The sequence below is a fragment of the Mustela nivalis genome (genome assembly GCF_964662115.1).
Source record: "Mustela nivalis genome assembly, chromosome: 17".
In the NCBI taxonomy this organism is placed as follows: domain Eukaryota; kingdom Metazoa; phylum Chordata; class Mammalia; order Carnivora; family Mustelidae; genus Mustela; species Mustela nivalis.
The window spans coordinates 11,959,114-11,984,632 of NC_139036.1; the positions used below are offsets into that span (position 1 = coordinate 11,959,114).

The window sequence follows — 25,519 nt, forward strand, 5'->3', positions numbered from 1 at the left end:
AATGGGAAGGTGAGAAGCCTCAATGTTGGGTGTGGCTGAAGGCTTGGCCCCGCCTCGGCGCCTAGAACCAGTGCGGAGCGCGCAGGAGGGGGCGCCAGTATCCCGTACGTCAGCTGCGCGACTCCCTGAGGCAATGGCTACGCGGGTGGTCACTCTGGGTATCGACCTAGGTACTACGTCTGTGAAGGCGGCTTTGGTGGAGGCCGTGCCCCGCGACCCGTCCGGGTTTGTGGTACTGGCGAGCTGTGCCCGGGCTACGCGAGCTGAGGCGGCGGCCCAGAGTGCGGCGGCAGGGCACCAGGTGAGGCAGCGTCCTGGAGCTGCGCCGCCTCGGGGAGCCACTCTCGCTCCTCAAAGGAGGCCTCCTCGACACCCCTCTTCTTCAAAGAAGTCTCCCTGATTTTTCCAGCCTGTCCGACCTCTTCCTGCCTGCTGCAGCTCCCTGTGATCCGTTACTCCTCCTCCCAGGAGCTTTTCCCACCTGCTGACACCGTCTGGCTCTCTGGCCTCTGGGAGTATTGCTCATGGCGCTCTATCCCGGTGCTCTCTGCCCTCCACTTTCTGTACTTTGATCCGGGGGGAATTGCGCTCCCCGTGTAACCTCAGGCCTCCCTCTTGTTCTTGACCACCTGACACCTGCCGGCATCCGGTATCTTCAAGTTCAGGATTCATTTTGTTCCCCAGGGCAGAATACAGGTTTTCCTCAGGAACTGAGATTGTAGAAACAGGGCGTAAGTGGCTCTTCTCATTCCTCAGGGATGGAATGTGGACTGGGGAATTGAAACACTTGGTCAGCAAAAGACACCAGGATCCAAAGGCTGAGACACGTGGAGGAAGGACTGTGCAGACACTGACCGGAGAGAGAAGCTGATTTAAATGTCAGGAAAAGATCGGATGGATCATTATATATTAAAACTAGTGTTTTGTGCAAGCTACGGGGTAGAAATGGAGAATTTCACCAGAGTGGGATCTGTTTGGAGATGTGGGTTCAGAAAGATCATCAGTTCTTAGAGCTGGATTCCATTAATTCCCTGAAAAAGGTAGCTCTATGTTCAGTTAATTGACAATAGAAATTAATATCCAGGAACTTTCTGTAAAACCTTAGGACTTTTTTTTTTTCTTCTTCTTTCTGGATCTTTGCTTGTTCTCCCAGTTGAAATAGGTGACTTCTAAGGCCCTTTCCAGCCACGAACAAGCCCCATTCCCTAGAGCTTGTTTTTCACAATCTTTTGGCACTTATCTAAGTTCTTTAGGGTTCAGAGTCCATCTTGCTCAGAAACATTTCAGAGGATAGAGAGTTCAGGAGCACTTTGCATTTTCATAGACTCCAAATTACTTTGGTTGGGGCATCAGGGTATTTTAAAATGCTTATTTCACTACATGGACTATGAAATAGAGCCATCTTCAGCTCTTACCCTGTGGAGGTGAGCAGCAGAGTTGGGATTACAGGGAGTGGAGTTAGGTACTGCCCTTTTCTCTTGAAATAGATCCAGTCTTTTTTTTTTTTTTCTTTTTTCCCAAGTAGGCTTCCCACCCAGCATGGGAAAGCTGAACTCACAACCCTGAGATCAAGACCTGGTCTGAGATGAAGACTTGGACGCTTAACCAGCTGAGCCACCCAGGGGCCCTGAAATAGGGTCATTTCTTGAAAACTGCTTTCTAGGCTTATCACAGCATGCAGCAGGCTGTTCTATGTTTACAGGCACACAGTGTGCCACACCTGCCTAATGACAGTTTTAGGAGAGGCCAGGAATAGCCCCCTTGCATCCTCCACGTCTGTGTTGTGCTCTGGGACAAACAGTATTGCTGTAATTTCATCTACAGAATTTCTCAACCTTGGCACTGTTGATGCTTTGGATTAGATGATTCTAGCTGTCCTGTGCATTGTAGGATATTCAGCAGTATCCCTGGCCTTAAGTACTACATGCCAGTAGATCCTTCTACCCAGTTGTGGCACCCCAAAATGTCCCCATCCTGACAAATATATCCTTGGGGACAAACATTACCCCTGAGGTGAGGACCACTGAGCTACAGAAATGCCTGATGACTCTGTCCTTTCCTTATGTCCATACTTTTTACTCTTAGTAAGTATTGTATACACCAAGGTCAAGCTTGGCAGCTTTTAAGTATTTGTGACTTTAAAATACCAGGATGTTTGCGCGGGAATCTCTGTCACCCTTTCTGAGTTACTACTTTCCCCTTTCTGGGCCTCAGTTTCCTCATTTGTAAAGAGGGGTTGGTGGGTAGGAGGGTTGAATGAGTTTCTGCGTTCTTCCTCAGATCTGAAGTTTTTGGATTTGATTTGGTTGTAGAGCGATGGATATTTTGAACCAAGGAAAGGGGGCAGCACCAATCCTGTTACGTTGTGGGTATGCCCATTGTCAAAGAGCTACTCACTGATCACACTCACTATTGAAACTGGAACTAATTGCTGAGCACTGACTCCCCCCTTGTCTTCACTGCCGCCTGGCCCATTTCCCTCCTCCACCATCCCCACCCACACGACTCACCCACCCTGGGCCCTTTTTAAACAGTGGCTCCTCTGTCTTGGGTTGATACACCTTCCAAGGTCCTGTGGGAACTCTTTAGCACTATCCAAAAGAAATTCTAACCACAAATGTGATGCACACCTGTAATTTTCAGTTTTCTAGTACTAAAAGTAAAAAGTAACATTTGAAATTAATTTTAATTGCATATTTAATTTAGTCCAATGTATCCAATGTACTATCATTTCAATATATAATAATTAATATAAAATTAATAATAAGATAAATTGTGTGTTTTTTCATACTAAATCTGAAGTCTGGTATGTATTTTTATACTCCCAACACATCTCAGTTGGTCCTCTCTGTTGGTCTCTCACTGCCTAGTCAGTTCTGCCATAGAGTCTTGTTAAAATCTGGGGCTGCAGCCTCAGGGAAATGATTTGTGCTCGCTTGGCACTCCTTCCCCCATCCCACCCAACCTCACCTTCCTTTTCTTCTGCTCCTTTGTTCAGTCTTGTTTGGATTCTTAGAACTGCCCCTGCCCAGGGCCAGCAGGCTGACGGGCAAGTGAGGGGTTTGTCTTAAGGAGGAGAAGGCTGTGTTCTGCCCTGGGTAGGGTATCTTGGGGCTTGTGGTCTTTAGATGCTTTTCCAAGACTATGCGCTTTTTAGTTCTCCAGAGACCAGACATTTATTAAGAGCTGAGCCACATTTCTCTTCTGAGTTTTCCATGGGTCCTTCTAGTTATTAAGTATAAATTTATTTTGTGCCTTGAGATAATTTTTGTGTGCCAGAACATTTTACTTTGGTTGAAATAAAAACAAGTATTCAACTTATTAAATTCAGAACCCTAGTTCTTAAGTTTTAAAATTTAGCTCATAAAGCTGGTTCCATTTGTAAGTCAAAAAATGTAACTATCATTTTTGAGGACCTTTGAATAATAACACCATCTCAGTTAAGTACCTTAGTTATACATTTTATATAAATATATAATATAAAATATAACATTACACAATATTCTATTTAAGTATATAAGGTACTCTAGTTGCCTGACCCAAAGCTTTTCAGAATACCTAAATAATTCTTATAAATCTAATAAGTTGAATGGATAACGATGTAAACTTTAAATGTTTTATATGTTTAAAATCCTTTTATAAATATACAGTAGTGAGATTTGAAGTTACAATTGCAAATCTACATCAGTTACTCAATTACAAAGGTAACCTAGGCCAAATTTTCTTAAACATGTAAATTTATCTAAAATGCCAAATACTCTTAAGTTTCCTTAAGCACAAATGTTAATCAGATAGGCATAACTCTTTTAAACATGCATGTTTAATTCTTGATGATGGGACCCCTGGGTAGCTCAGGTGGCTAAGTGTTCAACTCTTGATCTCAGCTCAGGTCTTGATCTCAAGGTCATGAATTCAAGTCCCATACTGGGCTCCACACTGGGTGTGGAGTCTCTTAAAATCTACTTAAGCATTGAGAAAACAATTACGTCATCTGGGTTGCTTTTCCAAGTGCATATTTTGTGGTGGCCTCCTTAGCTTTTTGAAACTTCTTACTGAATGGAGACATCTCCTGGGATTGGATTGGTTCTTGGAGTCTGATTTCTAGTTTTTAACAGGGACTTCATAATTTAAAAGAAGAGATGGTCATGGAACCTACCTAAATTTTTTTGGTGTGAGTCACCTACTTTTAAAGTTATATTAGTCTGTACCTCCCACCCATTTGGATACACTGCTTAATTGGTTTTGGCATTTTGGTATCTCTAAGATACATAAATGTGCTTTTGCTTCTGACTCCAGAGACCTTTAACTTTTTTCAAATCCTGCATTCTATTCACATATTTGTCGCAAAGACCATTTGCTTCATAGATATTAGTATGCTGTTTGTTTACAGCTTCTTATTTCTCATGACTTTGGTTTTCAAGGTTATTCTGCCGTGAGAAGTTCTTAAGGAGGCTGCAGATCAGAAAAAAGGCAAATCAGGAAAGGATGGTCCTGACGTTCTTGAATCTCATTTCCACCCCCCAATCCCCAAATCTCTCTATACTACCAGTCTCTCTCTGGGTAGCTTATACCATTGCCTAATTAACCTTCTGATGATGATACTGTCCTATTCAGAAAGCCCAAGGGGAGGGCTTTAGGAGGAGCCTCTCACCCTGGGTCTTGAGGTCCCCCACTGGGCTCAGCCTCTCCTCTTTTATAGCTTCATCTCCCACCAGCCCCTCATATGGACCATCTCCTGGGGCTCTGCCCAGGTATTCTTGGGGTTATCTCCTTGTCTACCTTGCCTAGTGGGTGTTTTGTTTCCAAGTCTAAGGTCTGGCTCTAAAGGCACTAAGGAAATGTTTGCCATGTGGATGAACTAAAGTCCACATGGAAGAAAATGCTAGAAAGCTTGTCCTAAAGTGCTTAAGTCCATTAGGCCTTTCCTGACTACAACTTTCCTCCAGGTTCCTCCTGGCTATATTCCATCCTTCCCTTATCCTGAACCTCTGTGTCCCTTGGGATAGACCCTTCTACTTACATTATGGTCTTTCTTGTGTTTTCCTATCCTTCCTGTGAGACTGTCCACTCTTATAGGGCAGATACAATGCTTTCCTCAGCTCAGACTCACCTACAGCGGAGGCCAGAGCCTTGGCCATTTCTGAATCTAATTCGCAGCAGTGGGAGTAGCTTGCCCACCACATTCCTGCTCCAGGCCTTGCTGAAGGTGGTAGAGAACCCTCAGTCCCACACGTCCTCCCTGAGGCCAGTGAGCAGTCCTGGAAGTGACCCCAGTGGAATTAGCTCGGCAGATCGTACCCAGGAAATTCCTTGAGGCCTCTGCCCTCTTCTCCCTGACTGTGTGCCCCTGCCCAATGTGTCCTGTTCTGTTTCCAGGGGCAGGAGCAGGATGTGAGCAGAATCATCCAAGCCCTAAATGAGTGCCTTGCTGCCCTTCCTCGGCAGCTGCTCCAGGAAGTTTGTGGCATTGGAGTGTCGGGACAAATGCATGGAGTCATGTTTTGGAAAACAGGCCAAGGTATGCTGGGCTCTGGGGGTGATCATTTGCTCCTAGCAATCACTGTGGGATAGCAGAGTGCTGCGGAGGGCTCTCCTCTGAAGTAACAGGTCACCCTGCAGTGTGAACAAAATGGCTTATGCTGCCTCTTGCATTTTGTGTGTACCTTTTCTTGTACAAATGTGTAATGAGTAAGCGAACTCTCCACTCACACTCTGTCCATAAACAGGGCGAGGGAAGAGTGAGTTCTCTCTGATTCTCTGTAGGATTCAGCGGAGTGGATTTTCCACAGCTTTCTCTTTATTTCTGTCGGTGTCTCAGAGCATCAGCGCAGACAACTAAAGATTAGTGTAGTTGTGGGAGATGCCAAGACACAGGGGACACTTGAATTTGGGCACAATTTTTGTTGTTTGCCATAATCACGGAAGTTTGTGATTTTTAAATTTCAGGGCATCCTTTTTATGGGCTCAGGTGCTGAGTATTTAGTTGGTCCTCTTCTATCAGGTCTCCCATAGTGCAGAGGTCAGTGACCTGTTCTGTTTGGCCTCCAGGAGGAGACTTATTAAGCTAGCAAAATAAAAATGCTTCTATGCTTGGTAAGGGTGTTATCTATATGATCTCATTGAACTTTCCCAACATCTTTATGAGGTAGGTTACATTAATGGCCCCATTGTACAGATGAAAAGTGGAGGTTCAGAGAGGTTCATAGGCTCAGGGTCATATGGCAGCAAGTGGTGACTCCATCTTTTGAACCCAGGTTAGTCTGATTTTAGACACTGAGCTCTTAAAGGCCTCTAGAAGGACCAGAGTTGCAGGAGGGTACAGTTGCTCAGTGAAGAGAGGAACTTCCCAAAAGAATGTCCAACTTCCTTGGATGTTATGTGTTCCTGTTATAGCTAGCATTAAAAAGCCTTTTTTAGGGTGCCTGGGTGGCTCAGTTGGTTAAACAACTGCTTTTGGCTTAGGTCATGATCCTGGAGTCCCGGGATTGAGTCCCACATCAGGCTCCCTGCTCAACAGGGAGTCTGCTTCTCCCTCTGACCTCTCCCTTCTCATGCTCACTCTCTCTCTCTCAAAGAAATAAATAAAATCTTTTAAGAAAAAGGCCTTTTTTTAAGCTATAAAAAATTCTATATAGACACAAAAGTAGGGAGAATATTATTATGAACAGACAAATACCCATCACCCAGCTTCAAAGCTGCCAACATTTTACTGCAGGTGTTTTAAGTACAGGATGGGTGGCTACTTTGGGGTCTGTAGTAAAGGGGATTTGAACATTGGTTCACCCCTTTTTGCCTGGAGAGTTAGTGATTCCAGTTCTCCTGGGCCAAGTGAGTGGTGACCTGCCTCTCAGCAATGTGACAGGTGTCTACTGAAGCATCCTTTGATCAGTCCCCAGGAGGGCCTGGGTGACTGTAGAAGCCAGTGCAGTATCTCTTGCCCCTTTCCTCCTTCTTATCTGCTTGTTGTCAGACTGTTTGGCTCTAATCAGTAGTTTGTGGAGAAGGCCGATTAGGGTGTTAGAGCTGGCCTCTCAGTGGGAATCTAGGTTGTAAAAGCTTTTTAAACTCCTTAATTTTGCATTAATGAGAATAAATGTCCTTTTAATACTAAAACCCTTCCCAAAAAGGACAACAGAGATCTAAAGATTGTGGTCTGGTCATACACCTCCCTTTCTGCCCGTTTCCTGGACTCTGTAACAACCACACAAACCATTGCCCACATTGTTGGAGAGAGCTGCTTAATATTTCATTGAGACAACCTACATGCCTCCTTGTTTTGTTTTCTGCTTCTGGGAAGGAGGGAAGCCACTCTTTGGCAATGGGAATACTTGCTTAGCAGAGTTGAGTGAATCATACTTGGGAGCAAGTCACTGTGTTTTAATGGTGGCCATAGATGAGTTTGGCTTCAGTACCTACAATATATAAGGCTCCATGCTAGACCTCATTGGAGACATAGAAACGAGCAGACAAAGCCCTCACTCTCTAGGGCACACTCAAGGCCGTCAACACAGACAGGCACCAGTTTGCTGAGCAGAGAGCTAATTGCTTCCACGAGGGCACAGGCCAGCCAGCGGGCGGAGAGGAAAGGCAGTGAGAGTGTCTTCTGAGAGGCCTGTGGTTATTATGCCTGTAGACTCCATTTCCAGGCTCGGTAATAGCAGGAGAGAAATGGGGATCATAAAACCAAGCTAAAAGGCAAGCAGCCGACTAGGAGAAACGTTTGCTAGTGTGAATACGGGTGCATACTAAAAAACCAAGAACAAAGAAAGGACAAATGGCTCTGTGGAAAATGGGCAAAGGATACTGAGAAGGGCAGTTCCTAAAAGAGGAAATACAAGTGGCTAATAAGCATATGAAGAGATGCTCAATGTCATTAGTACTTAGGGTAGCACAGATGAAAACAACAAGAGAAATTACTTTCCACCCACTGGATTATAAGAAATCAAAGTCTGAAAATGCCAAGAGTTGGCAAATGGAGTGGAAAATTGGTTCTTTTAAATATGACTGGTGGTAGTGTCAATTAGCATAGCCATTTGGAGGGCAGTTGTAAAAAAAAAAAAAAAATAAGGGAACTGCTATGACTCAGCAGCTCTGCTACTTGGAATCTGCTCAGGAAAATCACTTTCATATGGATGTGCATAAGGATGGTCATTCATGGTTGTTCTTTGCCCCCTTGTCACGCTAGTGGAAACTGGCATGGAGGAATAATTGTTGGCGAGCCCAGGCTGCAGAAGGATATGCGGTAGTTAGCAAGAAGGAGGTACGTTCACATATCCTGACATGGAAGGAAGTCCCGAACATTTGTTGGATGATAAAAACAATGCCTAGAAAAAGAAATACAGTGTAGTGCTATTTGTTTTTAAAAAATAGACAAAAACAAAATGAAGTCAATGAAAGCAAACCAAATGTGTTGTATCAGTGTAAACATTTTATTTGGATGGTTACCCACAAGGGCTAACTAGGACAGAAAGGGGACTGGGACCCAAGCCTTTGGCTTTATGTGTAATATCTGAACATCTTATACTGAAAATCCTGGTTCTACCACTTAGTATCTATGTGACCTTTGACAATTTTTTTAAATTTTTCTGTGCTTCATTTTTCTCGTATAAAGGGGATAATTATCATACCTATGTGATAAGGCTACTATGTAGATTCAATGAATCAATATTTTTGAAGTGCTTTGAACAATACCTATACATGGTAAGAGCTCCACATTTATTTTATAATACAAACAAACAATAGTCCAAATTTGTTTTTGAAAAAGGATCAGAGTTTTGGAAGCAGATAAAGGTGTTGAAAAAAAGCTGCAGAGACTCAACTTTAGAGCTGAGATAATAATGCAGCTTGAAGTTTAAGTACAGATGCAGTATACAGTTGTTGAGGGTACAATGCTTTGAGGAGCCCTTCACCCCATGTGAAAACTGAGTGTGGTTTAGATGCATGGCTCTTTTGGCTACTGGCCGGGGATACCAAGCAGAGACTGACAAGATCCTCTAGATCCTTTGCTCTGACCCATCTACCTGCAGTATGGGTCCTTAGACATTCTTCTGGATCACTTCCTTACTCCATTCACATCCCTCCTCAAATGTCACCTCAGAGAGGACTTCCCTTATCACCCTCCAAATATCTGTCACTACTGTTAAAAGTATCTGGTACTACATATTTGCTTGTTTATATTCTATATCCCTAGCATATAAGCTTTCTGAAGGTAGTGACTTTTCCTTGTTCTTTGCTGTATTCTCAGGGACTAGAACCAGTGCCTAATACATATTAGATATTTAATATACATGTCATTCAATCATACATGTATAAGTGAATGAATGAATGGATGTTTCATGGCCTGGAACTGAGGGGGAGGGGCAGTTAGGTCTCTTTCTTTGGTTCTTAATGAACATACTTATAAGAAAATGTAATGGTTTTGGCTCCCAAATCTGGGGCCTGAAATCAGTCATGGTCACGAAACAGTCGCATGTGGGGTTTTGCCCTGGTTTGCTTCATGGCAGGCATTGGTCTCACCTGGAAGCCATCTCATGTCATGTGGAGCCAGATTCTCATGTCCGTCCATTGGGTTTGTGGTATTCTTGCTGCTGATAATTTTTCTTACCTTGCACTTAATATTAACATTCTTTTCCCATTCTGCTGCAATGGTTGTATTAATATTGTATGGAAGTGTGAGAAATCTCCCTTGTATGAAGATAGGAGAGAGCAAAAGATATGTAGGGGAGTGTGTATTCTCTTTCTATAAAGCTGTTGGAAGTCTTAGACCTTGGACAGAGTTTAGAAGGTAATGGTTCATTTTCATCATTATCATTACTAACATGAATTGAGTACTAGCCATGTCAGGTACTGTTCTAAACATGTACATGTGTTAACTCATTTAATACATACAACCCTATATATATAGCACAGACAATACACCCAAACCCTCACTCTAACCCTTTCCCTTGCTACTAGTTTGACAGTAAAGTCAACATGTGGCAGGAAGAGATATCAGGACCTAAGAAATAGTTATAAGTTTCCTCCACCTCTGGACTTCCAGATACAGTTGCCACCAAGATGTTGAACTAGCTTGACTGCTGGCTCTCTTCCCCCAAGATTGGTTTCAGAAGAATCATAAGAGAAAAACACCAAAGAAAGGGGAGAACACTGTAAGAGAACCTAGGGTGATGGGGCTACTTTGAGTTGGTGTGTGTGGGTTGATGGTTTGGATCTGGGACAAGAGGCAACCAGCCTTGCCTGTGGGAAGATAAATCAAGAGGAGAACTGCTGGTTCCCCTGGACTCTCATGGCTTTAGGACAAGCAGTACCTGTCCCCACATCCATAGTAATTCAGGTATCCTTGAATAAAATCAAGGCAGTGGAGAAAAGTGGGAGTTTTTCCCCTAATCACAGGGCTGGTGACCTATAATCTAAGGATCCTCAAAACATTGTTTCATCCTGGGAGCAGACTGGAAGTCCTGACCTCAGGAGATGTTTTTCATGATGGGATGGGTTCGCTGTGGATTCACCCCAGGTCTCATCCATCCTCCCCAGACCTTTAGAGTGGACAGTCTAAGAATTTAAAATTAGCCTGTCATACATACTAAAATATGTGAAAGGTGAATATTAGCAAAAAAACAGTAAGAAGAAGACATAAAAAGAACCAAGCAGAAACATTAGGCATAAAAAATATAATGGTTGAAATAAAGAGTGTAATAGTTGGGATTAATAGTGGAATGGATAGAACTTCAGAGCAAATTAAAGAGTGAAAGATGCAAATTTAGGAAGAAGAAAAGGACAAAGAAGTAGAAAATATTAAAAAAAGAGAGATATTGAAAATACAAATAGAAGCACTAGCATCTGAATACTAGGAGATATAGAAAAGGAAAAATAAAAGCGGTAGAGGAGGAGGTGTGTGGAGAATTAATGGAGAAAATTTACCATAATTGACAAAATAAGATGTAACAGTCTGGACCAAAGGGGCCCATGGAATGTCAATGGAGGGAGAGAAGGAAAGCCTTACAGCTGGATATATTAGAGCAAACTTTTAAGGATTTCAAAGACAAAGAAAACTCCAAAAGCTTACAGAGTGAAAGACCAGATGCTATATAAAAGAATAGAAGCATATTGACTAGATAGTTTTCAATAGCAACATTCTATGTAAAAATGCAATGGAATCACATTTGGGTTTTCTATTGTTGCATAACAAACTACCTCCAAAACCCAGTGACTTAGAACAGCAACCATTTTATCATACCTTGTATGAACTACTTCTGTGTATCAGATTGAGCTGCTCTATGTGGGGTTGACAGAGGTTTCTTGGGAGTATTCATCTAGTGGACAGACTTGTCTGGAGGGCTCAAGGGTGGTTCTGGTCAATGCCTGATGCTTTGGTGGGGAAAGCTGGAAGGCTAGACTCAGCTGACTATGGCCTGCTAGATGCCTGCATGTGTCTTCTCCACCTAGTTTCTTCAGCATGGTGGCCTCAGGGTAGTGGGACTTCCTACATGGTGGCTGGCTTCCTCCAGAGTGAGTGCTCCAGGAATCTCTGGTGGGAGCTGCAAATCTTCTTATGACCTAACCTTGGCAGTCCTAGGATGTCATTCCCCCCACATTCTCTTGCTCTCACAAATCATCAAGGCCAGCCTAGATTTAAGGAGAGAGGATTTGAACGCTACCCTTTAATGGGAGTAGTAGCAAGGAAATTGTGGCGATCTATCCCAAGTCTACAAAGTATTTTTAAGTATTGAAGAAAGGGAACTTAGAACCTAGACTGTTACAACTGTCCTTCAAATATGAGGGTATGAAAAAATATTCTGAGCCATATAGGCCTCTAGATGCTTTGCCACAGGATGAACTTTGCTGGAACTAATTTGGGATAAAATATTTAAATAAGAGCAGAGGGAAAAAAAAATCCAGATTTCAAGAGATAAATGAGATAAATTAAGTAAAGATGGCCAGATTCCTGAGTAAAGTTTGATGTCTAAAAATCAATTAGCTGAGACCAAAGGAAAAGAGAAAATATATCCATCATCATCCAGAATCAAGTCTAGATGATATTATCATGATAAGGGTTGGAAGGACAGAGACTAGGGGACTTGAGAGTGTGCCAAATTTGTTTTCTTACAGGGAAGGGGAGGGGTTGTGCCATCAGCTTTAAAAAATGAATTAAGGGGAACATAGAGGAAGTGGGATAAATGGAGGGAGGAGGTGACTTGGTGAGGGTCATGCAGCCATTGGTGGTGGAGCCAGGTGTTAAACCCAGGTGCTCTGATAGCAGAACCCACGTGCATACGTGAAGCATTATCATGCTGTGCTGTCGCTAGCAGAGTGGTCTCGAGGACATGCTGCTGACGGTCAGTTGTTCTTTTCTCTGTTTTTGGTAATTTCCTTTGTTCCAGGCTGTGAATGGACAGAGGGAGGGCCCTCTCCTGTGTTTGAGCCCGGAGCTGTGAGTCCCCTGGTCACATGGCAGGACGGCCGGTGTAGCAGTGGGTTCCTGGCTTCTTTGCCCCAACCAGAGTCCCATCTCAATGTGGCCTCGGGGTTTGGCTGTGCAACCATCTTCTGGCTTTTGAAGAACAGGTATAGACAACTGATTTTTGAATCGGGTGCTGGATTTCCAGGGACACGAGAACGGCTAAGAGTCTATCTCCAGCCGGTTGGTATCGTTCCACCTGCTGGAGCATCCCTCAGTGAGGTGGCCTGGCACAGGGGTGGTCACAAGACCTAGACTTCTAGAACTGCTTCATTTCTCAGAGGGCTCCTTGTTGGTTATCTGATTCTAAACCAGAGTGGGGAAGAAAAAGGCAGAGAGGGCAAGGGACTTGCCAAGGGTTGTGTGGTAAGTTCATGGTGGGGTCAGGGCTGCTGATGTGCTGCTTTCTCAAGCATGGCATATTCTCCCTTGAAACCACTCCCTGAAGGCCAATTCCAGCCAGCGTTGCCTTGAGTGGCGGGGAGGGCCTACCCCTGGGAGGTTCGGCCATCAGGGAGCCACAGCATGTGGGATGCCTGCTGCCACCCAGCTATGCCATGTCTAGTCCGCTGCCTGCAGCTAGGTGAAGCACATGCTTTCAAGTTGCTATTAGACCATGTTGAACTGTTTTTGGTATGAAAACTAGCCCAGAGTTCCTGAAGTCCTACGATGCTGCTGGTACCATCCATGACTATGTGGTTGCCATGCTGTGTGGCTTGCCAAGATCCCTGATGTGTGACCAGAATGCTGCTAGCTGGGGCTATTTCAACACTCAGAGCCAAAGCTGGAACTTGGAGATGTGAGTATATCTTTGCAAGCTGGCTCCAGGGTAAAGGCCAGAATCTCGAATGCAAGCGATTTAGTGGGGTTTTCCCATTTAGAAACAATAGTGGAGGATTCCAAGAACCCAGGAATCAGGTTCCAAAGACCCTCAGCCTGTTCCAGTCACCAGGCAAGGGTGGGCCAGGCTGTGAGTGAACCCTTGGAGGGGGGGTACCCCATACACCATGCTGTCCTGCTCCCCCACAGTTGTCCAGACCTAGGTTGGGCTCCCTTGTTCTCTGTGACTCAGACCTAGCCTGAGGATTTCAAAGAACAACTGTCAGTGTAACAAATTCTTAAATAAGGTTAAGAAATGAAAGTAATAGTCTTGAGGGATGTCTTTCAAAAGTTCATTTTAAGGAATCATTTGCCTTTTCAGATCCAGAAATCCAGTGCCCTCTAAGTTCACTTCCTTCAGGGTCTAAATTCTGAGCTCTGTAAAAAAACAAAAAGCACCTGGTAGTTCAGGTAAAGGACTTTCTAGCATGTTCTGTAAAATTGATAGCCCCCTGTTTACTAACCCTGAGTGATGAATGCAGTTGGTGTTTAGGAGACTGTTGGGTTTGACTTTGGTATGGCCTGTGCTAACTGATTATGACTGTGTGCTGAAATGCTGTCTCCCTTTGCAGAGTGTTTGTGTTAGGTTCAAAACACAGAAGGCTGGATGGCGATGATATCTGGCTCTTATCTAACTCTTCCTGATCACCCCTGCTTAAACTGGTTGTTTTCTCCCCCGGACGGCCAATCCCCAGACTTTTGAAAGCCAGTGTTCTTTTTTTAAAAAATGCAAGTCTATTTTTAATAGTTTATAAAAAGCCGAAAAGGCCCTCTGTGAAAACACTGGATTCTGCCCTCCCTTCTTGTGTGTGTATCCTGTAGTGTTTTCCTTCATTGAGTTTCCTGGAAACAACAAAGACCAAAAATCCAGTTCCAGGTGAATACGTTGTCTGTTTCTGGATTGCAGATTGAAGGCCTCAGGCTTTCCTATCCACCTTCTCCCAGACATCGCGGAGGCTGGCAGTGTGGCAGGCAGAACTTCCCGTGCCTGGTTTGAAATCCCAAAGGGGACACAGGTGGGCGTGGCCTTGGGTGATTTACAGGCCTCTGTCTATTCCTGTATGGCCAAAAGGACAGATGCAGGTACGTCTTTCTTTTATTGGCTCTTTAGACTTCTTCTAGTACCTCCTAAGCTCCAGCTCTGTGTGAGGGCCCAAGGGGCGCACATAACTAGCAGCCTTGGCATCCTGTCTATCGTTATGCTGTAAACATGAAAAACAGCCTCCTTCCTATAGGTGAAACCTCTCCTCTGGGAGCTTACAATCCAGCCGGCCAAGTTCTGTCCCTGACCACAGTCTGCGCTTTTCCTCTTTAGGGCCAGGTAAGGGAATTGACTCTCTCTAGTTGGCTGATTTCTGTATAACTCCATGACCAAAAAAATAGATTAGTAGGTTTTCGGGTTTTGTGTTATTATGTGTTTGTCAGTGGAAGTTCCATCCAATCTGATTAGGAGTGCTGTCTTTCTGTATTCAGTGTAAAAGAGTCAAAGTAAGGTGGAGGCCTCAGTCTAGGGCAGGGCTTGGTAAACTTTTTTGTAAAGGGACAGAAAGTAAATATTTTAGACTTTGCAGGCCATATACTTTCTGTTCTAACAACTCAGCTCTGCTGAAGCATGGAAGCAGCTATAGCCAATACATAAATGAATAGGGGTATAGCTGTGTTTCAGTAAAACTTCATTTAAAGACATTAAAATGTGAATTTCATGGAATTTTCATGTGTCATGAAATTTTCTTCTCCTTTTGACTTCTCAGCCATTTAAAAGTATAGGAGTATGCTACTGGATAGTAAAATGCTGCAGCCCCTTTGGAAAATAGTCTGGCAGTTCCTCAAAAGTGAAATAGGGAGTTATCACACAGTTCTACTCCCAGGTACAGACCCAAGAGATCTGGAAACACATGCCCACACAAATACTTCAAACAGATGTTCTTAGCAGCATTATTCATGATAAGTCATAATTCCAAAAAGTAGAACCAATCCAAATGCCCACCAACTGATAAATGGTGTTTTGTTTTTTTTTAAAGATTTTATTTATTTGACAGAGAGAGAGAAATCACAAGTATGATAAATGGGTTTTAAAAATGCGATATATCCACATAGCTTAAATGACACACATGGGAGTGAAAGAGAGGAAAGAAAGAAGTCAGTTCCAAACGGCCACATGCTGTCTGGTTCCATTCCTAAGAAAAGTCCAGAACAGGCAAATCTGTAGAGACAGAAAGCAGATGAATGGTTGCCAGGGGCTTGGTGGAGCCCCGAGTGCTAACAGGTGCAAGGTTTCTTTTTGGAGTGATGAAAATGTTCTAAAATTAGATTGTGGTGATGGCTGTACAAGAGTGAAGATACTAAAAACCAGTGAATTATACCCTTTAAAAGGTTGCTGTTTATGGTGAATTATGCAAATTATATCTCAATAAATCTGTTATTTCAAACAAAATGTAAATGCTGGTCTTAGCTCCTAGACCACACAAAAATACATGGTGGGGTGGATATGGCCTGTGGGCTATTGTTTGCGCCTCCCTGGACAAGGGGAGAATTGGGGCCTGCCTGCCCAAACAGGGTGGTTGCAAGATGAGGGTTTCATTTTTTTTTTTTATTTTTTTTTATTTTTTATTTTTTTTTTTTAAAGATTTTATTTATCAGAGAGAGGGTGGGGGGAGAGAGCGAGCACAGGCAGACAGAATGGCAGGCAGAGGCAGAGGGAGAAGCAGGCTCCCCACCGAGCAAGGAGCCTGATGTGGGACTCGATCCCAGGACGCTGGGATCATGACCTGAGCCGAAGGCAGCTGCTTAACCAACTGAGCCACCCAGGCGCCCCAGATGAGGGTTTCATTTGATCTTCATCGCAGACTGGCTGAGTGAGTCCACTCTGGGAGTCCCTTCCTTGTTATCAAGGGGAATGGAGAATTCATTCATCTTACCTGAATTCTCTTTGTTACCACATCTTTTTTCTTCCATCAGTTAGAACTATTATAATTCAACCCCGAGTTTAATTCTGACCAGCTTTCTGCTCTATGCAGTTTGTTCCTATTTCATGACAGTCTTAAGAAATAACATTTCAAGGACTGTTTTTATGTTGTTTTAGGTAGTAATTCCTCTTAATGCAAAATTATCTGAAAGAGAACAGGGAAATTCTGCCAATTTTGTTTGCATGTATTTTATGGAAAAAAGTCTTCTACAGTCAAAAGTCGTTCAAAACCTTTTCTCCCAAATTTTCAACTAAAATCAATTCTTCAGAAAAATGTGCTAAATTTATTCTGTGACACTTAGTTTTCCCAATACACCATCTCAGAGTATAAATGTCAGGGAGCTCACATGGTCTTTGGAGTCCAGCCTACTGGCCTGGGTGAGAATTTAGCCCCTCTTCTCCTTCTGGTGTCACCTTGGACAGGTTGCTTTTCTTCCTGAGCCCTTGTCACCATCCAAAATGACGGCAATGTTATGTTTCTCATGGGGCAGTTGTGACACACTGGAATGGTGCCTCTAAAGAGCCTGGCTCTTTATACACTGGTGGTTTTCTAATCAAAGGCTATTCCCTTAACAACGGACTATCTTGTGCCTGGATGTAAATGTGCTTTTTCTACAGTAATTGAAGGGCTAGTCAGATGGAAAGAAAGTAGGTATTAGGTTCCCTCTTCACTGAGCTGGTTGTAGTCTCTGGTTCCAGATTGGGGCTGCTGGCTGTGCTCACTTGTTCTGTGTGCTTGGTCAAAGTTGGTTGGCCTCCATCCTTGATACCTCCACTTGAAGGGACAGGTGGAGGATATGTTGCTTCTGGTAAAGGGTCATGGTGAAAGACTTGATATGGCAGAAAGTAAAGGTTATTGGCTTTCTAAGATTGTTTTCAGTCTTCTTGCTTCCAAGCTCCCAGTAGGTAGGAAGGCTACATGCTGACCTCCGTTATTTCAGATCCCAACAGACTGAGAAGAACAGGCTTTTTAGCCAGATCTTGTGAGACATGGAAGAAAAGAGATTTCTAGAATCATCCACAGGCCTTGGCCTCAATCCAGAGGAGGAAATCATCCTCTCTGTGCTCAGTCTGTGAGCTTTTCCCCTGCTGGTGGAGGGAGGTTAAGAAAAACACCGTGGGGGGCGCCTGGGTGGCTCAGTGGGTTAAGCCGCCGCTGCCTTCGGTTCAGGTCATGATCTCAGGGTCCTGGGATCAAGCCCCACATCGGGCTTTCTGCTCAGCAGGTAGCCTGCTTCCCTTCCTCTCTCTCTGCCTGCCTCTCTGCCTACTTGTGATCTCTCACTGTCAAATAAATAAATAAAATATTAAAAAAAAAAAAAAGAAAAACACCGTGGATATAAGGAAGAGGTGGCACTTGCTGAAAAATGAATGAAACCTTCACAGAGTGTCAAATACTTGGACTGAGTGAGGTCTTACTCTCTATACGTCATTGTCTATTGTTGTGTAACAAATCACCCCAGTGCTTAATAGCCTCCAGCAGCAGACATTTATTATCTCTCATAGTTTTTGAGAGTCAGGAATCTGGATGTGTCTGGATGGTCTGGTTTAAGGTTTCTCATGGAATTGCAATCAAGGTGTTGCTTAGCTGGGTCTACAGTCATCCAAAGGCTTGGCTAGGCCTGGTGGATCTACTTCTCAGCTCATTTACATAGCTTTTGGCAGGAGGCCTTAGTTTTTTGCCACATGGACCTCTCCACAGGGCTGCTTATGACATGGTGCCTGCCTTTCCCCAGAGCAAGTGATCCAAGACAAGCTGCAGTGCCTTTTTATGACCCTATATGTCCCTTTTTATGGCACAGGATCCCTTCTGCTTATTTTCTCAATTAGAAGCCAGTCCCCCAAGTCCCACCCACACTCACAGGGTAGGGGAAATTAGGCTCTACCTTCCAAAAAGGAGGAGTCTCAAATAATTTGAAGACATATTTTTTTAAACCAGAATACTCTCCCCTTGCTCTGTTGTGACCTGTGCCCTCTGAGTCAGCCAACAGGCCTAACTTCTGCTTTCCTGGATCCCAGTTCTCAACATCAGCACCTCAGTTCAGTTGGCAACCTCCATGCCTTCAGGATTCCAGCCAGTGCAGACTCCAGACCCTGCGACTCCAGTCACCTACTTTCCGTACTTTGACAGGACCTACCTGGCCGTGGCAGCATCACTCAATGGGGGCAACGTGCTGGCCACATTTGTCCACATGCTGGTACAGTGGATGACGGATCTAGGTAAGTTGTTGCCCACACAGTGATGTGTTCCCTGCTTGTCCTTGCGATGTGGCAGTATCTTGGTGCTGCCTGTGTTATTTAAGCTTCTAGATTCCTGTGTCAGATCCTGCCGAGATCCAGCACATTCCTTCCTTCTTTGGGGATCTGGGCCTGCAGCCTTTTTTCTTCTCATCTTCTGAGCTGCCGTCACTTATTTTTTTCTGAGGGAGCTCTTTCTCCTCTAACACTGACTAGTCCCCTGGCTTTCCTGTGCCCCCTGGTTGCTTTGTTAGTAGGTCACTGTCCCTTTCTGATGACTACAGACAGCTGAAAATAAAATGATCAAACATGGATGAGTGAGGAGTGTCTTGGTATTTTACATTATTATAAAATCCTTATAGCACTTATTCTTGGCAAGTGGTTCCTGACTCCCTTTCTTGGAAGGGATCCCTGAGAACTCTGATGCCCTCCTGCTTTCGTCAGGATAGAATAGATTGGGCCTTTCTCTGCTCTTCATTTGCAGAGAAACATGTAACCTCCTTCCAGGAGAGGTTCCCTTTCTAAGCACTTGAGGTAGAGGTGAAATTTCTGGTCAGCCATGCAGGTATAGGGAGATCACTAATCCACCTGTTGAAGCTCTGAAACTGGTCACTCTGGGAAGCTTTCAGCATAGTAACAAGGTGGGACACAGGTAGTAGGGAGCACATGGGAAGGTCATACTGCTTGTGCAGACAGGTGTTGCTGACATGTCCTTTCTGGCTGGCTAGGGATGTCAGGATTTTAGGTGAATTCTGCCCCCTTGGCTGAGATCCCCTCAGGAATGTGTCATTAAAAGAACAGAACTCTGATTTTATTTTGCCTGTGTTAGAAAAGGTTTTCAAGATGCAGAACCAGTTATCAGAATCTTTAGGCAAGCCCTATATTTAGATACTGGTTTAACTGGTTGGCTCTATGAATCGTTGACTGAGTTGACTGGTATTTTCTTTACACAGAAGTGACTTGTTATTTTTACCCCTGAAAGAGACGGTAATATTTAATTTCTCTGTAAGATCCTTTGAAAATGAAAAGTTTTTTGCATTGTCATGGTTCTTATTTTGGTGAAACTGAGGACTTTGAAGGCTAGTATTGGATGTAACTTAACCTTTTAAGAAATTTCTACAATTACATCATTTGATTAAAAAATATATAGATATAGGGGTACCTGGGTGGCTCACTTAATTAAGCATCTGACTCTTGATTTGGGCTCAGGTTATGATCTTGGGGTCCCAGGATCAAGCCCCACATAGGACTCTGTACTCCACATGGAGTCTGTTTGAGGATTCTCTCTCTCTCTCCCTCTGCCCCTGCTCATGTGCAGTCTCTTCCTCTCTCTAAAATAAATAAATAGGGGTGCCTGGGTGGCTCAGTTGGTTGTCTGACTCTGGATTTTTGGCTCAGGTCATGCTCTCAGGGTTGTGGGATCAAGCCCAGCGTCGGGCTCTGTGCTTAGCAGGGGGTATGCTCAGGATTCTCTTTCTGTTTCCCCCTCTGCTCCTCCTCCCCTCTCTAAAATAAATAAACAAATAAATAATAAGAAATATATAGATACAAATACAGTACGTTGTTGAGATAAGAGACATTATACTTATTAACCAGATATAGAAATACTAAAGCACAAGATATAAAAATAAAACTCTCTATTCAGAATACCCTAGATTTGCATTATCTTACAGAAGTTAAAAAACACGAGTTCCACCCTCATGTGGCCTAGAGCAGGGACTCTGAAGCCAGGTGGTCTGCGTTTGAATCCGGGCCCTGCCACTTTCTTGTGCTTTAGGGAAGGTTACTAATCCCCTCTGTTCTTCACTTTCCTCATCTGAAAAGGGATTATGCCAGATCTACCCTGAAGGACTGTGAGGATCCAATGAGTTCTATTGCAAAGCACTTAGAATGATGTCTAGCCCATAACAAGTGTGGTATAACTCCTTGTTAAATAAGCATCGTGTGGTGGTGTGACCTAGGAGAGTGGCATCAGTTCTCTGTTCTGTCAAGCTATTACGTGGCCTTGGCAAGTCCCTTCCCTTCTGTGTTTTTTCAGCTCTGATGGTCTGTGATTCTAAGCCTTTGATGTGACTATTTGGCAACTCATAACATTTGATCCCCTCCAGTAGATTTGAATAAGGTGGTAAGCCAAGGAATGGAGAGACAGGTCTAGAAACCAGGTCTCTTGGGCCTTCGGCTAATCTGTTCCTTCCTTCAGGTGCCTCTCATGGCCCAAATGTTTTCCAGTGAGGAAGAACACTTTATTTTAACATTTCCTTAACATTCTTCAGGGAATTTTTATTAAGGACATGCAAGCACATGGCTCATTGTTTTCTGCTTTTAACTATAGACTTTCTTTGGGTTTTGGCAATTTTCCACTAATGTCATTTTTCTGTTTCAGGATCCAATTCAGGATACCACATTGCATTTAATCATCATATCTCCTTAGTCCCTTTGCTTTCTATTTTTTAAAGTTTTTATTTATTTAAGTAATCTCTACACCCAATGTGGGGTTTGAACTCGACCTTAAGATCAAGAGTCAAACACTCTCCTGACTGAGCCAGCCAGGTGGAGCTTTTCTATCTGAAAGCTTTCTATTTGATTGATCTGTTTTTTTTTTCTTTTTCATCTCCTTTCCCTTTTTTCCCACTGGTTTCATGGTTTTATATTATTTTTCTATTCTTTTAGAAGTTTTCAATGCACTGTGTTTTCTATGATATGGAGAGATAATCCCTCTTCTACATTCAGTAGTAGTGTAAATTGGTCCAACTTCTAAGGGAAGAATATGATGTGCATATCTTTTGAACAGATTCTCCAAGGACTCAGTCCTACAGATGTGTATACTTGTACACATGTGCTAGGTTATTCATCAAGCATGTGATTTTTCTTAGATTTTAGTAGAATTTCTACAGGGAGGTGAAAGACAGTAATATTCATTCTGGCTTTTTCTTTTCTTTTTTTTAAAGTAGTCTCCATGCCCAACATGGGACTTGAACTCACAACCCTGAGATCAAGAGTCACATACTCTACTGACCAAGGCAGCCTGATTTTGGCATGTTGAACCAGAGTTCTGCTGATCACATTTTGACTATGATATTTAAATTATTTCTCCCTCTTCCTCTCTGTCTCATTCCCAAGTGTATGTAGTTGAGTTTGTATGAGTTAAATGTGCTGCTGAGGAGACTTTCATGGTCACACTGGGGTGGTGGCTTTCAGCATTGGCTGCACACTGGAAACACTTGAGGAGTTTAAAACATTGTGGAAACAATGTTGATGTTCTAGTCCTGCCTGCAGAAAACTGATGATTTGGCCACGAGGTGGGGTGGGGTAAGCATTTTATAAAAACTCCTCAGGTGATTGTTACACCCTTTAGTGTCAGTAAGCACTGGTCTAGAACCTTCTACCTCAAAAGTGTAGTTTTGGAGCCAGAGCACTGGCTTCCTCTAGGAGTGGGTAACAACTGCAGAATCTTAGGGCTCCCCCAAGGCATACTGAATCAGAAACTACATTTTAATAAGATCCCTAATGATTCATATACATATTCAAATGTGAAATGCATTGGTCTAGACTGGTGGTTCTCAACCTCTGCTGAGCGCTGGGCTAGACTGTGATCAGCACTGTGGTCCTGGGTTTTTTTTTTTACACTGCTGATAAGTCTAATAGTAGCTGTGATGATGCTTTTTTGATCAGTGAATGCATTTGCCTCCCTTGGGAGCATAGTTATGGGATGCTTAGTTGTGGAATGCTTCGTGTTCACAGCAACACCTACAAGATCTCTCCCTGAAGTCTCGGCTGGGGTCTGCAGTGAGAGAGCCAGCTGGTGTGTGGAGCAGAGCATAGTTAGCTAGCTGCATGAGTCACTGAGCCAGGAAACGGCCAGCCAAGTGAGGATAAACAACAAGTAGATCTACCCCTGCTCACTGGGAATGCTATACTGTCTCAGCCTACAGCAAGGGTGCATGAACTCACACAGGTCTTTTCTGTTCTTGGAAGGTCTAGAGGTTGAAGAATCCACTGTGTATTCATGCATGATCCAGGCAGCTGCACAGCAAAGAGACACCCGCCTAACTATCACTCCAACGGTGTTGGGCGAGAGGCACCTGCCGGACCAGCTGGCCTCAGTGACCAGAATCTCCTCCTCTGACCTCTCCCTGGGGCACGTGACCCGGGCTCTGTGCCGGGGCATTGTTCAAAACCTGCACTCCATGCTTCCATTTCAACAGCTCAAGGATTGGGGTGTGAAACGGTTGATTGGCAGTGGGAGTGCACTGTCCAGGAATGAGGTGCTAAAGCAGGAGGTGCAGAGGGCTTTCCCCTTCCCGGTGTCCTTTGGGCAGGATGTGGATGCAGCTGTGGGGGCAGCGCTGGTCATGCTCCAGAGAAATCTTAACCAGAGGGAGTCTTAGTGCATTTTTTGGCCAAAAGACTGTTGCAGATTTTATCTAACTAACATTCATGACATGACCTTGGGGTCATCCTTGAACTGGACAGTTTTGTGGGCAGCTTTTAAGCAAAGCTCATTTTCAGGGAACCATCTTGATCAAGTACCTATCTTCATACTCTAATAATGCAGGCAGGACTCATCAGCTGGATCTCAAATCAGCACTTCCCAAGTGCTGATTTCGTTGCAAATGTACATGTGGAAAAAAGGGAAAAAGAAAGAAAAGGAACAGTAGCCCAGCATCATGGTCAGCAGACTCTTCTGTGATTCACCTGTAGACAAAGAGAAAAGAAATGTGAACTTCAGACACCAAAAAGTCTCCAATTAAGAAAAGAAGACCTCCCCACCCTGCCCCCAGCTCCAGCTTTTGGAATGATTGTTTTTTGGGACATGAAGGCGAGACTTGGGTCATATGCATTATTGGAAAAGTCCTTTCCTACTGGATTATACCACGTGTTCCTAAGGCCCCTCTCCCATTCTTGTTCTCCCTTGGCCAGAGCTGGTTAGCTGAGGCAGGGCATGGCCCAAGATAGTAAAGCAGACTGGCCGAGATGGAGATGCATGGCGCATGTGCACGTATGTGCATGGTGTGCATGGTGATGTGCTTCTCCTTCCAAGGAGAGCCTTCTGTACTGGAGCTGCTCCAGATCCTTAACACAACTCGCTTGAAGTCACAGAGCAGGGAAGTAAAGGCGGGTGGCATGACTAGCAAGGGAGACGGCTGCTGTGTGGCCCCATCATTCAGGCATATTTTTCCCAAGAGTCTGGGACCCTTTTTCAGAGGTGTGTCTGGGCAGCAGTGTGTTTTTGTCCCTGCACAATCTTGGGAATCTTTCCAAGGGAAGGGATGTGGCTGGGCATGCTCCTGTCAGAGCGGCCAATTTGATCAGAGAGAACCCCTTTATCCTGCAGGTACTAGCTTTTCCTTCTCTTGGGGTAGGCCTTGGTGGGCCAGTGTGTTCCTGGCTTGCAGAAACATCCCCCTTGACTCAGCTTCCCTGCAGGGATCCCAGAGCATCTAGGAGAAAGCTGTCATTGCTGCATCTAACTCCGGACTCCCAAGAGTGATTCTAAGGCTCTGAGGCACCTGGGCAACTATGAGTCTGGTTAACAGTCATGTTGCCTCTTTGTAAATGTCACAGTTATGTGATTGTCTGAAGCTCTTAGATTAATCTGCCTGGCCATGCTGATTGGATTTTACATACTAAAGCTCACTCTTCCAGAGCCTTGCGCCTTTAATAAGACATACCTGTCTTCTTTGGGATTATTGTAATTTATGGCACAGCTGCAGAGCTTGGTTTGGGAGGGTGGACATAGCCCTGAGGTTGTGCTGTAGAAAACCCCTGCCTGTTGCACAGTTCTACCAGGACAAGTGGCTGAAGATCACTCAGGAAAGTCATGTGAGTTTTCTTTCCGCTAGAATGAATTGACCCCATTACTTTGGAATCCCTGTGGAAGGCCGATGAGAGAGCAGTCACCGCGGGATAGGCCAAAGGATAACAGCCTTGTCTGCCAGGAGGAATCGGCCCTCTGACTTCAGGAAGGCAGCCTGTCTTGCGTTCTCAGAGCGCTGTGGATGGAGTCTGTAAATGTCGGATTTGGACCTGGATGCAAGGCCCGGAAGCCCAGCCCAGTGCCCAGTATGGTGCTGGAACTTTGTTCACTTCCCACATGCCCACTCTATCTCTGAGGGCTGAGCTTTGCCCTGTCCAAGCTCGTCAGCTCAGAGCTCTGCTGCTGTTTTTATTGCACATGGCCTAGAGCCTCTGCAGGGGGTGGGTTGAAGATGGCTCCCAGGGCCTCATTTCTTCAGCCTGAAGTCACAAACCACTCGCTGCTTTTGCTGTCATTCCCAGAAGGTACCAGGAAGTGTTTGATACCAGCATGATCCTGATATGAGCCATTGGCCTTGAGGACTGTTTGCCTGTGTCCCGATCTTATAGGCACATGGTAGGCTTGCATTCTCCCACCTGATTTGCTTTCACCAGTAAAAGGTGATGAGAAGAGTGTCCCTTGTTCTGTGCCAGTTTGTGTAGCCTTTAGGAGCCAGTGCGTGATTTGTCACATTCCCTTTCTTTTGCCACCAGTGACTGGTAATGTCCCAGAGAAAGGCTCTGTCAGCATGGGTTCTGTGTTAGGACAGTATGGCGTAGAACCCTCACCAAAGAATGAGCAACATGCAGTGTGATTGAGAAATAAACCTTTGGTATTTGAAACCCCTGAGATTTGGGGGTTGTTTGTTACCACAGCATAACTAGGTGTATCCTGACCACCGCAGCCACAGTAGAGACCAGACCTAGGAAGCCTCAGCACTGACCCGGACTTTTGTTGACACCCACTAGGAGCTGAGTTTACTGTCAACACAATGATGAGTTGCTGATTTTCTATCACTAGGGAATGAAATTAACACTAGCACAGATTTATGTGTGTGCAGAAGGAGCGCAATTCATTCTTTATGTAAGTGACATTGAGCTAAACCTTGAGAGTTTCAGTCCATCAATACCAACAACAAAGAGTTAACATTTTTTGAGTACCTGCTTTGTACTAGGAGCTAATC

General features: G+C 44.2%; 2 protein-coding genes across 3 annotated transcripts in view; both read left to right on the forward strand.

Annotated features, from left to right (window-relative positions):
• Positions 1-133: 133 nt before the first annotated feature.
• Positions 134-25,178, forward strand: SHPK (sedoheptulokinase; the record flags this gene model as incomplete). The annotated part of the gene is made up of 7 exons (XM_082705839.1): positions 134-301; positions 5,377-5,518; positions 12,381-12,564; positions 13,104-13,256; positions 14,244-14,419; positions 18,321-18,521; positions 22,515-25,178. 7 exons carry the CDS (start codon positions 134-136, stop codon positions 22,925-22,927), a joined length of 1,437 nt encoding a protein of 478 aa, XP_082561965.1. The 3' UTR covers positions 22,928-25,178.
• The window catches only part of TRPV1 (transient receptor potential cation channel subfamily V member 1), a 44,281-nt gene continuing 37,154 nt past the window's right edge, over positions 18,393-25,519 (forward strand). The window contains exon 1 of one of the 2 annotated variants that reach the window (XM_082705834.1): positions 18,393-18,521. The gene's annotated coding sequence lies outside the window, so the exon portion shown is untranslated. Of the gene's footprint in view, positions 18,522-24,774; positions 24,913-25,519 lie in introns of those variants that run through there. The other variant, XM_082705836.1, reaches the window with a different exon arrangement.